Source organism: Maylandia zebra, linkage group LG7 (genome assembly GCF_041146795.1).
Source record: "Maylandia zebra isolate NMK-2024a linkage group LG7, Mzebra_GT3a, whole genome shotgun sequence".
NCBI lineage: Eukaryota > Metazoa > Chordata > Actinopteri > Cichliformes > Cichlidae > Maylandia > Maylandia zebra.
This window is the reverse complement of record NC_135173.1, coordinates 27,483,500-27,500,285: the sequence shown is the minus strand read 5'-3', so window position 1 is coordinate 27,500,285 and position 16,786 is coordinate 27,483,500. Positions and strand designations below refer to the sequence as shown.

The 16,786-nt window shown below is 40.3% G+C and overlaps 1 protein-coding gene across 4 annotated transcripts in view; it reads left to right on the top strand.

Annotated features, from left to right (window-relative positions):
- The window catches only part of bcar1 (BCAR1 scaffold protein, Cas family member), a 47,775-nt gene that overhangs the window by 15,643 nt on the left and 15,346 nt on the right, over positions 1–16,786 (top strand). For 2 of the 4 annotated variants that reach the window (XM_004556249.5, XM_004556250.6), the window contains exon 2: positions 14,228–14,938. In XM_004556249.5, the coding sequence (XP_004556306.1) occupies positions 14,228–14,938 (711 nt within the window). Of the gene's footprint in view, positions 1–5,964; positions 6,124–14,227; positions 14,939–16,786 lie in introns of those variants that run through there. The other 2 variants (XM_076886159.1, XM_004556248.4) reach the window with 2 other exon arrangements.

Genomic DNA, 16,786 nt, shown 5'->3' with positions numbered 1-16,786 from the left:
TCCACTTACAGCCAGAAGCACAGGCTTATGTTGAAACAGAAGCCCCAGTGGACCTAGAAGGAGATTTTGGGGGGCTTTGTGACTGAAAAGAAAGAGAAAAAAGAAGAAAAAAAGGTCAGAGAGATGTGGTCTGTTGTTTTTCTTACTCAGAGGAAAGTAGGGAGAAATGTAGGTCTTATGGCCAACTGACAGTCAAAGGCGATCCCTTGGTTGAGTTAAGTGAGCAGAAATCAAGGCAGAACAGGATGCCATGTGCTGATACAGAACATGACAAAGATTTAGCTCAAACAATGGGGACTTGATGACTGGAGAGACAGAATTATGGTTTGATAGGGAGGGGGGAATTTGTTTGATAGAAAGAAAAAGACTGCTCCTTCCTTGCTATTGTTTCTGAATGTTGGCTCAACACTTAGTGTGTGTGTGTGTGTGTGTGTGTGTGGCAAGTACACAGTAAGGAATGTTGCACATAGTTAAATACTGTAGAGCAGATTGCTGTGTTTGTAACGAGTAATTACCTGCCAGTAATTAGTGTGTAATCAATATGAAATAAGATTCCAGTGTCGTGTGATTTAGATGTAAGTCTCTCAGACCTTTTCCACTGACTCCACAAGCCTGCCCTGTCCTGTTAGTGTGTGCGTGTGTGCTTTAACATATTCACTTTTAGTGAAAAATAAGGGCTGGAGACAAACTGCATTAGCATGAGCTAACCAGCAACCACAACAAGATGAAGATGTGTTTAAGCATATAGCCCTCTTGGACTGTATACTGGAAAGCAGCCTTTCTGTGCTTTCAGATATATCACACAGTTAAGTATATAAGGAGCCACAAAATCACAAGTGGTATATTTAGTGCAACCAATCAGTGATTAAATGGATAAGGAATAATGAAATGTTTGGAGTCGCTCTGAGACCACAGCATTTATTAAAGTCCAAGAATACAGTCTCTTCCTAATGAAATAAAACATCATCGTTTTTGAATCAGTTACGCAGATTATTTAGGTTTTGATACTATTTTGATACTAAATGAAAAATGCATAAATGGCTGGTTAAGTATTAAACAATTGATGGATTACGCCTTTTATTACTTCATAAATATCATTAGTAAGACTGTTTATTTTTATAACAGTTATATTTCAGTTTAAACATAATCTACCATGTAAAAAAGTGTGAAATAGGATTTAAAAACATATTAATGCGTCATCGTTTACCAGAATTTGGTGCATATGGTGGATTGTCAGAAAGGTTAGCGAACACTTAAAGCTCATAAATGTCTTTAGAGATTATAAAGTTTGTTTTATTTTGATGCTAAGATTTTCACTGGGAGTGGGCAGAAAGGAGAGGATTAGAAACGAGTGCGTCAGACGGACGGCTCCGTTGGAGTAATTTGAAGACAAGGCTGAGGTGGTTTGGACATGTGCAGAGGAGGGAGAGTGGGCACACTGGTCAAATGATGATGAAGAGGGTGCTGCCAGGGAGGAGGAAAAGAGGAGGGCCTCAGAGGAGGTTCATGGATGTAGTGAAGGAGGACATGCAGACGGATGGTGTGACAGCGAGGGATGAGTTGGAGGCAGAGGGACTGCTGGAAATACTTAATGTGGTTGAGGTGCGATAACCTCCTGTATAAAACATGCAGCAGGAAACAAATGTTTCACCCACTGTCCAGTGATTAATATTAGCAGTGATTTCTGAACATCCCTCACCTGATGGACTTAGAGAACAGTGGAAAGTGGCTGAGTGAACACAGGAGATGGATATTGCTGTTCCACCCCCACTCCCAACTGCAAGTATAAAGATAGTATTATAGTGCAGGATGATGCAGAGATGCTCTATTATCATCATGATTAATATTACAAGTGTAAGGCACTATATTTGTCACTGATGCCTCACAGCAAGAAAGTTTAAGTTCAAACCTCCAACCTGGTGGTCTGGCTTCCACCCACAGTCCAAACACCTGTATGTCAGCTTAACTGGTCATTTCAAGCTGGCCTTAAGTGTGGAAGTGAGAGCTGTCTGCATGCCTTAGTCCTTCCTCACCCAGTGCAACAATGCGGCGTAGTAATGTGTGGATGGTGCTGTATGTCACATGTTATTCATTACAACTGTATTAAAACTCAATTTACCCTTATGGATTGAAATATACATATAAACATATAATGATCACTATTAAGATTTGCCAGAGATCTTTACTGAGTCAGCCCACACCTCTGTCAGTGTATTCTGCCCTTACTGATTGAGTCATCCAGGCCTGACTTACAGCAAGAATTTCCCTCTGTCTCCTACATGACGCTTGACACATACAGCAACACCATCTCTGTCTTAAACATACCCAGCATCTTTTGACTTTTGGTGATTAGGTGTCCGCCCTCATTTACCAAATCTCACATAGACTGAGCCAACAAACACAGCAGTCTTTAGTGCTGTGCTGGATAGATGCTATCTTGTATTTGTAATAAGTCGAGGGTTGAATCCATGTCACTGAGATGCTGCCCATATACCAGCCAAGTGGATCCCTTCTTCTCATGGAACCTATTATGCCTGAAGTCACGGTCCTGTATCAGGGAAATACGTCAAATAATCACAGTCAGAAGTCACACTGTGTTAGCTATGTACCCAGTTGTGGCTGGTCTGTATATGTATTGGTAGGAGTTTCTCTTTCAGATTGCAAAAATTGGGCCGATTGCACTAAATTGAACTGGAAAAAAGCAATTCTTCATTTGGGTCCAGCATCACTGTGATAGTTGCGGCTAGGATTGTCAGTCTGTTTGGAGTTCTGTGCGAGATGATATCAGAATTAGCACATATTGGCATGGGTGGGCTGCTCTAAACTTTGAGTGCAGTACCAAAGCTTTGGCCACGTCCTGCAACTCTTGACTTAGACCTCACTCCAAATGTTTAACATAGTTCTAGTCTTAAGTAATACTAGTATTTTGATGAAAACTAACCTGAGGTGATTTATACTTTGTATTAAAGCATATCCTCTGGATGCATTTTGTGACAGTAACTAAACATCAGATGAGTCCTCCAGGTTGATGAGGTCTGAGGTGCTGATATTCAGCCCCTGGTTTAGTCTTTCTGTATCACAGTCAAGTGAAGTAACAAAAATAACTGTTGCTGACAAAAATAATTCCACACCAGGAAACAAAATAACATTTTTACTAGTTAATATTTTGCTGACTGTCTGTCTGTTTAATTTGATCTGTGTGGTTCAGAGCAGCAGAAATCACTTTATATACTACATACATCACTGGAAATGAATCAAGAAACTGACTCAGTTCTGGAAACTGGTGACATGATATTACCAACAGTGTGTATGCCCAGAATAATCTGAGTAAGATTTAAGTCCTCTCGGCATGCTTGGTTAATCCTGTATTAGCTCTGTAGATTACTGAGGAATGTTGATGTGCACATTTTATTTTTGAAAACAGAACAATGTGAATTCTGTCGGATGGTGTGAAAACACTTATTACAAGAATATTTTGGCATAATATTAGCAGGCAACAATGCTAACCAGAGCACCACAGCCATGCCAGGACTGGGCTTAAGATCGAGTCATTGTGGTCTGTCTGAGTACACCTTCTTTAAATACTTGTCGTGTTGGTTGGAGCTGTGTTTGGATCATTGTTCTGTTGAAGAAAAACTTGACTTTAGTCAAGTGACTTGAACATTACACTGGAAGAACTCATTTCTGAACCTTTCTTCCTGTCTCCCAATACCAAAGCACTTTCAAAAGCAAATGGATGGATGGATCATGAAACAGCCATAAACATATTAGTCTTTTCTCTGAAGTTGGGTATTTTAACAATTGATGGAGATGGTTGCCTCGATTGGCCATTTGACCACAGTTTTTTGCACTTACTGATTAACTTTATTTTCTCGGTTGGAGAAGAAAGTGCTTTTTTTATGTTGAGTTAATATATACCTGCATGTCTACCCTTGGTTTCACTTTACAGTAGAGAGCAGTTAGAGGACAGTCAACAAGCTATGAATTACTGAATGTTTTGAATCTGCTGCTGGGTGCAGAGTCTTCCATAACATATGTGAGTGATTAAACTGTGACGTCAGCACGGCGCTGTAACCATTTGTACTTGCACTCCTTTACTATATCTGTTGCTTCTTAGAAAAGTTCACCGCCTTCAAACAGTCAAAATAGAAGTCGAGATATAATTTTTGGTAAATCCTGCTGTGCACATGGATGAAAGGGATTGCATAAATTTCCAGTTAGATCCTGTGGTTGTGAAATTAGTATTTTAAACCAAATACTTTTGGTTGATGTTTCTGTGGCATTTCTGGGGAGAGTTTTTCTTTTTTCTTAAATTTCAGTTTTTTAAGATGATATTCCAATTTACTCCATTACTGCGATGTCTTGAGTGATGAAATGCAGTGTGTACACACACACATTCCTCTATTGTATATTCTTAACAAATCATAGACTAAGTCACACTTACAACTTACTCTCTTCTATAGACAGAATTAAGAATTTACCTGATTTTTTTAAAACACAAACATCAAGAACGCTACTGGTATGAACTTTAGTTCAGTTAAATCTCTTCAGTAGTAACACACTCCACGTGACTTCTGACTTTCAGATTCTTGCAACCTCTGTTTCTCACTGTTGTGTACAAAGAGGAGCTGTTTTCAGCCAACCAGCTATCTGTTATGAATAGTCTGCCAGCTATTTAAAAGTTCCTACCAAGATCATCTGTCATCAGGTTAAGCAATATCTGGCCACACCTGTGTGAGCCTGTCCTGTTCTCCAGGCTACGAAATCACTGCTGTTGTTTCTGTTGTTAGTCATAGCCTGAAGGCAGACATTCTTCACTTGCTAAAGCAGAAGCCTGCTCTAGAAAGCAGCCGGGGCTGCTTGGAAATCCACCTTTGGTTGTACTCAGACTGAATAGATTATTAAATTGGCATATTTAACCCTTGTATGGTGTTCGGGTCTGTGAGACCCGTGTTCAGTTTTTTTCAAAAGAAAAATTAAACAATTAATTATTTTTTCACGTGTAAATGTGTTGTGTCTTTCCACTCACTCCACTTGATTATAACTGATTTATTTATAACATTTTATATAAAAGAAAAACGAGAAGCACATTAATTCATAAATGTGATCCAACAAAGGTAAAGGGAAAAAATTAACCATGTTTGCTGTTCATATGTCTTGTAATTGGGATGAAGTAAACATCTGTTGAGTAATTTAACATAAAATTGTTTGATAGTGTTAATTTGGAAAGCCAAAACTCTAGCGGGTCCACCAGACCCATGAACACTGGCTGAGTAACAAAAATACGAACACCACACAAGGGTTAAGGGCACACCCCAGAAATCAAAAGTTTTACTGAGGACTTCCCAAAAATGTCATTTACATGACACGGATGACTGTGAGGCTTAACAGAGGTCTCCCAGAAACACTAAAAACATCATGCTCCTGTTTTCACAGGGTTAATTGATCTCAGTGCATAAAATCAGTGGAGAGTTCCTTTTTACGCAGTATCCTTTTTTTTAAGCATCCTTCTTTTCAGATTCTTTAATCTTTAGTGTTTAGTGATAAGCACAGCCGGTTCCATGTCAAATATAAGAGAACTCGGCGTTTACTCCAAAAAACATATTTGGCGCATCGAACACTACGGCTCCTCACTAAAATGAAATAATATACAGTTTAACACATTACTGCAAGAGGAGTAATTCACAGCTTTATGGCAGATGACTCAAATATAGAGCCTTTTCCTTTTGTTTTGGGGCTGTGCACACGTTGTAAACATCACTGCCCTGCAAGACACACTTTCCAGCTTCATCTAGATGTTCAGCTGGCTGGTGGGGTATTTTTTTCTGCTGGTACAAATCAGCCGTGTACGCACAACTATTTCTCAATAATAGTTTGACATGCCAAGACAGGAAAGAAGGAATGGGGGAGGGAAGGCCAGACTGACGGTGGAAGAGAGGAAGGAAAGAAGCAGATGTTTGGAGCGAGAGATAGACGGGCAGAAAGAGGGACAGCAAGAGGAAGCCGTGTGGGAGAAGAGAGAAACGGTCAAAGAAAGGAAAATAGGATTGCTCTGCTGTTTTTTGTTGCTTTGTCAACTTCAGGATGAAATGCAGTGTGGCTGCTGTGCCGCGGGAATGTGAGGTAACAGAGGAGTTGTGTGTTTGTATGTGGAGGCTGTGGAATGCTGTCTTAAGTGGGACTCTGTGTGCATGAGTTTGTGTCGGGGGCGGGGACAGGGGGGTGTAAGGACAGTTTGTTGGCAGGTTCTTGCTTGCTTCACCGATAACAGGCATATACACAAAAAACAAACAAACAAACAAAAAAATCCCAAATGTGCTTTGGCTATAGAACCACACACAAAACTCACCAAAGTCAAAACACAGTTAGTGGAATTTGCATAGTTCCACTAACTGTGTATCGTTAGATACAGTAGATCGTCCTTCCATGACCCTCATGCATTGCAGGACCACACTGTCATTTCCTTACCACATACATGCCTGTGTCATTTCTTTGAGATTTAAAAAAGTTCAGGGGAGGAGGGGAGGAGGGGCAGCCGCCTGTGAGCACCTGGGCTGTGAGGGCAAACAGAAAGACAGAAAGGGAGTAGAAAGATAGAAAATGACAACCACGACTAAACAAGGTACAGTTCAATTCAGTTTCCTTTTTATAGCGCCAAATCACAACAGCAGTTGCCTCAGTACTTATTATTACAATAATACAGAGGAGCACTTTGGTGGCAGTGGGAAGGAAAAAAATCCCCTTCAACCGGAAGAAACCTCCAGCCGAGTCAGGCTCAGGGAGGGGGTGAGGTGAGGGAGACAAAATACGTGCTGTCGAAGAGAGCCAGTGAGTAATAACTAACAGTTAAATGTTTAAACACACGGTGAGTGAAAAGGGGTGAGAAAATGAGAAACACTCAGTGCAACATTGGAAGCTCCCAGCAGCCTAAGTCTATTGCAGCTTAACTATGGGAGGATTCAGGATCACCTAATCCAGCTCTAACTATATGCTTTATCAAAAAGGAGAGTCTTGTCCCTTAACTTTAAGTAAGGGAGTCAATGAAGAGAAGACAATATAGGAGAAATCTGCTCTCTCTTTCTAGTCCCTGTCAGGACTCTTGCTGCAGGATTTTAGATCAACTGAAGGCTTTTCAGGGAGTTTTTAGGATGATGAATTACAGGAGTCCAGTCTAGAAGTAATAAATGCATGAACTGGTTTTTCAGTATCACTCTGAGACAGGATGTTTTTAATTTTAGAGATGTTACACAAATGGAAAAAAGCAGTTCTACATATTTGTTTAATATGCATATTTAAGGACATATCCCTGTCAAGGACGACTCCCAGTTTTCCTCACAGTGTTACTGGAGGCGAAGGTTATGCCATCCAGAGTAAGAATCTGGTTAGATACCATGTTTCTAAGATTTTCAGGGCCGAGTACAATAACCTCAATTATACTTGAATTTAGAAGCAGAAAGTTAGAGGCCATCCAGGTCTTTGTGTCTTTAAAACATCCCTGCAGTTCAACTAATTGCTGAGTGTTATCTGGCTTCATGGACATATGCAGTGGGTCATCTTTACAACAGTGAAAATGTATGCTATGCCTAAACAGAATCAGTCCTAGCACTGAACCCTGTAGAACTCCATAATTAAACTTCATGTGTGAAGAGGACTCTCCATTTGCACAAACAAATTGGAGTCTGTTAGATAGGATTCAATCCATTGCAGTGCAGTAGCTTTAATACTTACAGCACGCTGTGATAAAATATGTGGTCGACAGTATCGAACGCTGCACTGAGGTCTAGCAGGACAAGCACAGAGATGAGTCCACTGTCAGAGGCCATAAGAAGATCATTTGTAACCTTCACTAAAGCTGTTTCTGTGCTGTGATGAGCTCTGAAACCTGACTGAAACTCTTCAAATAAACCATTCCTCTGCAGATGATCAGTTAGCTGTTTGACAACTATTCTTTCAAGGATTGTTGAGATGACAGAAAGGTTGGAGATTGGCCTATAATTAGCTAAGACAGCTGGGTCAAGTGATGGCTTTTTAAGTAACTGTTGAACTACTGCCAGCTTGAAGGCCCGTGTTGTGGAAAAATTGAAGGTAGTTGTACATAATGGTATGTCTGTGAGATGGTTATGAGTAATTTTTTCTCTGATGGTTAAATTTTAATTGGTAATAAATAAATGAAATATTTACTAGTTAAGGTCAAATGGAATGTTTCACTCAACTCAGCTCAGACTTTTTGTCAGCCTGTGCTGAAGAGAAACTGAGGGTTTCTGGGGAGAAAACAGGAAGGTTAACTCGCCTTGCTGAGCCTCAGGTTTCGAATCCACAATCTGCCTGAACCTTTCTGTGTGGAGTTTGCATGTTCTCCCTGTGTCCATGTCCCCACTCTCACCTTATGGCCGATTGGACTGACTCCAGCCTTCCTGCGACCATGAATAACCATGAATTCGATAAATGGGTGAAAATAGACGGATGAATAGTACTGTAGGTAATTTATTTGCCAAGGCTGCAGTTCTTCTGGAACCGCATGCCCACAAATGTTCCAGTTCATCCTTAAGCATAACAAGCACCCAAAAAGCTAATGTAGCTGTCATGGAAGCTCTGCTCTGACCTGTTGATAAGAAAAGAGTCAAAGTAAGAGTCGGCTATAGAAGTACTTAGCATTCAAGGTGAAAGATCAAGGGCTGATAGAGTTGGGTCTGCGATTTGTTTGACACAGACAGTTTTTGTAGTTTTGCCCCTGTACACCCACACGGTGGATTTGCAGTTAGTCAATATGTGACTGAAGTGCAGACTTTCAACTGTAATCCGAATGGTTTGACAAAATGTTTTCATTCACTACTCAGGAACTGAAGCTAGTTACATACACAGTGGCTCTAAATTAACTGGACTTGCCTGACAAGCAGTTTTATGGCTGTGTGAGGCCAGTTTTCTTCTTATTTCATGTCAAATGAAGCAGTGATAACTGAAGCTGATTTGCTATAAGAGTGAGAAAAGCAATCTTATTCTTTTTAAGAATCTACATAAACACCTGGCTCTGTTAACCCTTGTACATGTGGAAAGCACAAGATGATCAACAAAGCTAAGAAACAATTCCTGAAAAGCATCTAATCATTATTGTCAGACTAATCCAAAATGAATCCCTTTAACCAGCTGACCTGCCAATGGGACAAAATGTTATTCAGCAATTTATTGAAGAACTTAATTCTAAAAATACCCAAATTTGTATTTCCATTAAGTGCTATCCTTGTGCATGTTCACATTTAAATCACTACAAACAAACAAACACTACAATCAAATTTGAAATGAAACCAAAACACACTGAAGGGTAAAATCCAAATAACATTCCCGCTCCTATTCTCTTCTGTCAGGTGGAGTCATGTACAGAGACAAACTTGCAAATGTTTTATCACCATCTTTACACACGCACATACAAACACAAAACAAAGGCACACAAAAACACAAAAGAAACAAAAGAAAGACTCATGCTAATAAATGGTCTCTAGAAACTAACTAAATGTTAGTTACATTTTTGGGAAGTCCTCTGTAAATCCTTCGATTTCTGGGGTGTGCCCTTAAATATGCCAATTTAATACATTCAGTCTGACCGAATACAAAGAAAAGTGGATTTTCAGCCGTCTGCTTTCTGTCTCTGTGGGGACACATAGGTTTCCTAGCCTCTGAGCCTAATCTTAAACATCATAACTAACATACTATATTTCTAATCTCATCTCTCAGATTACCACGTAGAGTTCGTGCCTTTCTGGAACTGCTCTTTTGTGTGTGTCGAGGACAGGTCAGGTCTTGTGTTTTTTGTTTTGTACATACTGTGTGTGTGTGTGTGTGTGTGTGTGTGTGTGTGTGTGTGTGTGTGTGTGTGTGTGTGTGTGTCAGAGGAGCCATTACTTAAAAAGACACATGAAAACGTAGCAATGAAAAGGCATGAGTGTTTGTTTTTGTGGCTGTTCTCAGTACAAATGTATCTGTAGCCATTTTTCTTTGGGGAGATGAAGATTCAAATCAAACATACTATTTACTAAGATTTGAAGCTAACGATTTATAGCTGTTTGTGTGTTAACACAGAAAAAGAAGCAAGTCTTAACTTGGATGCAATGGTTAGAACTACCACGTAATGACTGAGGGGGAGGGCGCATAGCTCTGAGCGCAGTACTGTGAGGGAGTAAGGGCACACTGTGTAGTGCAATTAAATCAAGCTCTTGGTGTGGTTGGTTTGTGCAGATGTGAATATGGCATGTGTAGTGATCCAGAGTACACAAACAAGAACAACTGATCTGCTTTATAGAACTTGAGCTGCCCAGACAAATACAGATGTTAGGGCTAAATTCTCTGTGTCACTAAATGGTAAATGGTCTGTATCACTAGTGCAGAACAAAGCACGCTCTCCTATATTTACTTGATGTTGTTGTTGATTTTGCTAAACACACATCTGGCCAATAGACTGAAAGTTCTCATGTAGATTGTACTCATGCATTTCAATATATATTCCTCTAGACTGATATATATCTCTTCTGTTTGCTATTTATTCCTGGCAAATAGCAAACATGTAGCAAACATATATCTCTATACTGTTTACATTTTATGCTCATACTATATATATGTATATGTTTTTCTTTTACTCCTGCACAGTTGGCGTGGAGCACCCATTATTTACATGTACAAGGACAATAAAGGGCTATTTTATTCTATATTCTATTCTATTAATAGAGAGCCAATGTTGTAACTTTAACTTTCACATACGTAAGCAAAAACAAAACAAAAATAATGACATTACTTCACCTAGCTCTCACCTATCCTGAGTCAGAAAAGGGTTTGAGAGTTTTTTCTCAGTTAGCTGGACATTGTTGACATTTTGCTGCTGGGCTTTATCCCCTGCTGTCTGGATAATGTGATTAGTTCCCACTGTGTTCTTATTTCTCCACACTCACAGACTGCCCTGCAGAGTGCATGTACAACTGTCTACTTGATAGCTTTCTCACAGTTATTAGCAGACAAGGGTGTTCGAGGCTTTACAAAATGTAATTAAGCACTAAAGTGTAACTGTCAGAAGGTAGTTCTCTTCACTCTGACCATGCTTCACTCCGGCCAGTGTTTGAGTGCTTCACCCTTTTTCTGTTTTTTGCAAAGACCTGGTGGTTACCCCTCCTGATCAAGCTAAGCCGGCAGCATTCAGAATACTTGAGGCGTGTCATTGCTGCTGGGCGACGCACTGTTGCGTTACTGTTGTGCATACAGGTTTATCTCCCAGTCGTCTGTGCAAAATGCAAAATGGAAACCATGATGGTATAATGGTTTCCATTTTGGGGCGTAGAAGACAACGGACTCGTATATTCCATTTCCCCTCTCTGTGTACAAAACAGTTAGGTTGACAAGTATTGGGGACAATGACACAATTTTTGTAATTTTATCTCTATGTGAATTTCCCATCTCTGAGACTAATAGAGGCTATCTTATCTGAGCTTAGCTTATCTGAGCTTAGCTTAGCTTAGTTTATAAACAAAACACACTGGATTTGAAATCAAGCAATCATGATGTCATTAACATGCAGAGTTTTGTCTTTAATTCAAGTGGTTTAACAAAGTTTTTCATTCAATTTTGGGAGTTAGAAACATTTTTATACGTAGTGCCTACTTTCATTGACCTGCAGTTTCATGACCAGGTGAGGCCTGTTTGTAACATGACAGATTAAGCAGATGAATGATCTGGAGTTGATTCGAAGTTTTGATCTCGATGCAAGCGGCGACTGAAAAACTAGTAGCTAGTGGCCAAGTTATCAATCCTTGTACATTCTTAAAAAGTAGGAATGTACTGCTGGTGGTCTGGATGATCCATACCTAAAGCATCACACAGAAGAGAAATCACTTAAGACTGGATCTCAATGAATGAAATATTCAAATCTTAGTAATTGTTGAGAATAAAATGATTTAAGAACAAAGGACTGATCAGGTGGTACTGTGGGGCAGAGCTGTGGCCAAGCTGAGTTACAAGTTTAATGGTGACACAGTGAATTCAGTGAATGAATCTTAGCATCATCAGCTTAAATGCAAAGTCACGCACACCCCCAGTCTTATAAATACAAACACTGTACAGTGAATCAAAGATGAGAATGCCTTAAAACATACAGGACATCACTTCTCCAATGAATAAAATAACTGTGGTCAACAAGCTCTCTTGAAGTATTGAACTGTTAAATTCGGCAAATTGAACATAATATCACAAGAGTCCTGCTCTATCAGAGTTGTGACAATTGAACCTGAGACTATCCAGTGTCACACAGTTAAGCTGTTCAGTTAATCAGAGTGCATCATTCTTTAAAGTGAACCTCCAACAGCCACGTCAAGGAGCAACAGTGAGGGGGCAGTTTGAAATAAGAACACAAATAATGTCATAATATCTTTGAGGAAAGAGCGGGTTAATAAAACAGTTAATCGTCTTTGTATCACAGCAGTCATGTAGGTTAGTGCAGTTTAAAGTCCTTCACGGGTGATCGGCAAGCCGATGATAAACCGGCACAAAATGTAATAAAATATTAAGCACGACAGCAGAGCAGGAGGTAGAGGATCGATGCCTGCAGTGCAGGAGCTGCAACAGACTGGTGACCAGTGCATGATGTAGCCTGCCTCCCATTATATGACAACTGGGATAGGCTCCCACATATCCCAGAACTGGATAAGTACTAATAATTAAATCCACCAGTAAAATATATTGAAAAGAGAAAAAAAAATCATTAGATTTCAAGTGTGTCAAGTGTGTTTCTCTGTTGTTAAGAGCCTCATCTAAGGCACTGAGTACACGTCCAATGCAGGAGAAGGAAAGTCCAACCATAAATCCGACTGCCAGCGACATGGCCTCATTTAAACACACACTGTTATGTGGTCAGGGTGGACTGTGTGTGTGTGTGTGTGTGTGTGTGTGTGTGTGTGTGTGTGTGTGTGTGTGTGTGTGGTTGGCCTTCAGCCAGCACAGGTTGTTTCAGTGTATGATAGCTGGGGTGGGACTCAGACAGAGGGAGGAGGAGCGGGTCGACGTCGGAGTGAACGACAAACATTGGTTTCGAAGGGGGAGGTGTTTCTGTTTGCACACGGACTGTTCTCACAGTTGTGTGTGTGTGTCTGTTGTGTGTGTGTGTCTGTATTGCCGTGTTAGTAGCATTCAGTCAAAATGGATTTTGAAATGTATAATTGGAAGCTTAAAAAAATGTAAACTACTCAGATATAATCATTTATTAAAGTCAAGGTCCACTCTCGGATGATTACTTTATTCTTATTTTTATTATTATTGTTGCTGGGCTGTTGTTTATGCTTTACCACTTGCTTTGCTGTGAGTTCATAGTTGAAGACACGCAGTGACATCTGTATGTCTGCGTCTCTGATCAAGTGTGTGCAGTGGGAGACTTTACAGGCAGGCTGCTCACACACTTAGAAGTTAGGAGTGGTACTTGTGTTTCTTTGCCTTTTTTTCCATTATTTTTCTTTAATTTAATTGGGTAAGCACAACTTCTCATACCTATACCCAGCATATATGTGAAGTTGATTTGGTTCACTAAATATTGCGAAATCTGCCTTTAAAATCCCAACTGCAGGTTGGGTCCACAGAAGCTATTAAGGTGGTTTATGGCTTTCCGTGGGTTTGTCCTGATTAAACAACGGATTTTATTTCTGATCTAAGAGTAACAATACTTCCACTTCCTTTGGCCTCACTGGCTTCATGGTAAACCACATGCAAAACAAATTACAGTATGGCTAAGTGCTGTATGGTGAACTAGCCATAGCACATCAGTTGTAGAACTGTCTGATCTATATACCAAAACAAAACATTGTTAAATAGAATAAACCTTTTTTGCATCAATAGTTAAAAATCCCTTAAAATTTATGGCTCTGCTCCACTTGTTACTGCTAAACCAACTCTTAGAACTGTTTTTAGGTGTTATTAGGTTTACATGTATTTGCTGAATTGAAATTATGACTGTGCTGTTTATGTGAACTACCTGAACAGGTGCTAAATAACATGAATGAAACTGATGAGGAGACGGTGCACACATCCCTGAAACACTGTAACTGTGAAGAACATAGACTTTCAATAGACACTTCTGTGTTTTATATCCCTGATGTTACCAACATCAGGGATATAAATATCTTACAGTCCTGCTTTCAGAACAATAGATTTTCCCATTGCTGTATCTAAAGTAGACTTTATTTTATGTTTCCCTTTTCTCCAGAACATTTTGGCCAAGGCGTTGTATGACAATGTGGCAGAGTCTCCGGATGAGCTCTCTTTCCGCAAGGGCGACATTATGACAGTCTTGGAGCGTGACACACAGGGATTGGATGGCTGGTGGCTCTGCTCACTCCACGGCCGCCAAGGCATTGTCCCTGGCAACCGTCTCAAGATCCTGGTTGGCATGTACGACAGTAAACAGCAGCAGGCCATCCCTTCCACACCAGATCCAGCTGTTTCCTGTCCCACCTCGCAAGTCCAGAGACCCCTCCACCCTCCGAGTGCATATCCCAAACCGACACCTCCCCTGTCATCCATTGCCTCAATGTCTTCCTCCGGGTTTGCAAACAAGACCCTCCCTTCTACTCAGTACACATCCATGCACTCAGCCTACTCCACCCCTAGCCCTGCACAACCCAACCCTGACTCTGTCTACATGATGCCCCCCTCACACAGTCCCAAACCAAGCCTCCAAAGTGTGTACCAAGTTCCCTCCGGTCCAAGTGGAACTTCTACACAAGCCCAGCCAGGACCACCCAGCAAGGCCTCAGCTCAAGGTCAGAGACAGCCTGGTAAAGAGATCTATCAGGTGCCACCTTCTGTAGGTCCAGCACCAGGTCAGGCAACAGCTCCAGCCGGCCAGGATGTGTATCAGGTGCCTCCCTCCCTGGATAGGAGGAACTGGGATAGCAGCAACAAGCCACTTGGCAAGGTAAGGATGGACAAATAAGTTAATATACAAAGAAAGGAAGCTCATCATTAGACAAGGACATTAAATATCACTGACTTGAGTTCTGCATGTTTTATATGAACCACAAACAGTTAAAGATTCTGCTGTCGACACTGCCTGTACAGGTGTGCCTACATTTGTGCCAAACCAAGAAGATTCTTCTTCTTCTTCTGTGCTCTGCAATAAGGTTTGCTAACTGTGTGGTCCATCTGACTGTTTAGTGGAGGTCGTTTAGTATGCTTGGGCTGATCAGACCAATTTAGTAAACTGAATGAGAATATAATTTACACCTATGATGTGTAACGGTGATGCAGTGACACTACTGACTGGCAAAATCGTCTGCGTCTCCTCAAGTTTGTCAAAACAGCAACTCATCAACTTGAATTGCAGTTAGGTGGTTAGGAAGTTGCACAGAGTCAAATCTGGTGACTGAGGCTGTGGCCTGAAAACCTGAATACACTATGAGTGAGCAGAGCAGCTGACGCTTTTTGAATGTTTTTGCTATAGTTATCAGGTCATTGCACTGCAACTCATAATTATTTTTGTATTTTTTTCAGTCCAAGTTGGAGGCCTATAGTGAAACTGCAGATGGACTCAAGTAGTCAAATGAAACTTCAAATGAGAAATCTAGGTTTATATTCTAAACTAGCATGAATGTTGTCTTTATTCTGATGTGATAGGAGGAAAACCTGTGTGTGTAGTGTTTTGTACCTGATGCACAGGAACACGTGTTGTCACAGAATTGAGATCTTAAGGTCTTTCAAAGTTTTTCTTTGGACATTTGCTGCTTTTTTCACTCATTTTAATTGTGGCTTATTGTTAACAGTGACCTATGAATCACCTAAGCAAAAAAAGGCAACTCATCTCACCTCAAGGGATGAACCAGTGTTGCTGCTACAGACAACCAACAGCCAATTTAAATTCTAGCTTTAGGCTCTTTGTTGTTAGCAGTAAAAAGTTGTAATTTGGTTCCATTTCTTTAGTTGAATCTACAAAAAAACACCAAAGGTATGGTTTGTAGTGTTTGCTTTAACATTTTGACAAAACTAGAAGAGTGAAGAACAAAATAAGAAGTTTCAGACCTAAAAAACTTTTTACAGCAGACAAACAGTATCTGAAAGTCGTGTTCTTAAGAAGCAGGAAAAATCCAGACACAAGAAAAGGCAAAAGTATTCCAAATTACTCAAGAACTAGTCTTCAATCACTGGGAACAGGAAATGAAGTGATGAATCCAGATTAGAAATTAGATTCGATTAGAAATGAATGTTTCAAATCATAGTCACAATCATAGGAGGTCGTCAGCAGTCCAACCATGAGTGAAACGTGGTGGAGGATCTGTCCCGGTTTTGTGCTGCCCTTTTAGCGAGTGGTGTGGGACATCTTGTCAAATTTGATGGAATTATGAAAACAGAAAAGTGCATTTTTATGCAACACGAAGAACCATCTGAAAAGAATCTGATGGGCAGCAGCTTTAATTTTCAGCATGACAATGATCCCAACCACACTGACAATGCAGTAAAATCATTTGGGGGAAAAAAACAAAAAAACACACGCAATGAAATTCTATCAGTCATGGATTGGCCTCCCCAGAGTCCGCAGCTCAACATTTTTGAAGCCGTGTGGAATCATCATATCATTGTTACACTTTTATCTAGTACCTCAAAAAATTAAGACTCACTCAGTGTGTGGAGAAGCAATGAAATAAAATGATTATTAATAATGCAGCTCAGATATTGTGGTTGGATGACTGTGCATTTTACCGCACCAGCAAATGACAGGCTACTGTTTGTCTACTCTGGGGAGCACCCAGGACAGTGTGCATGCATGCAT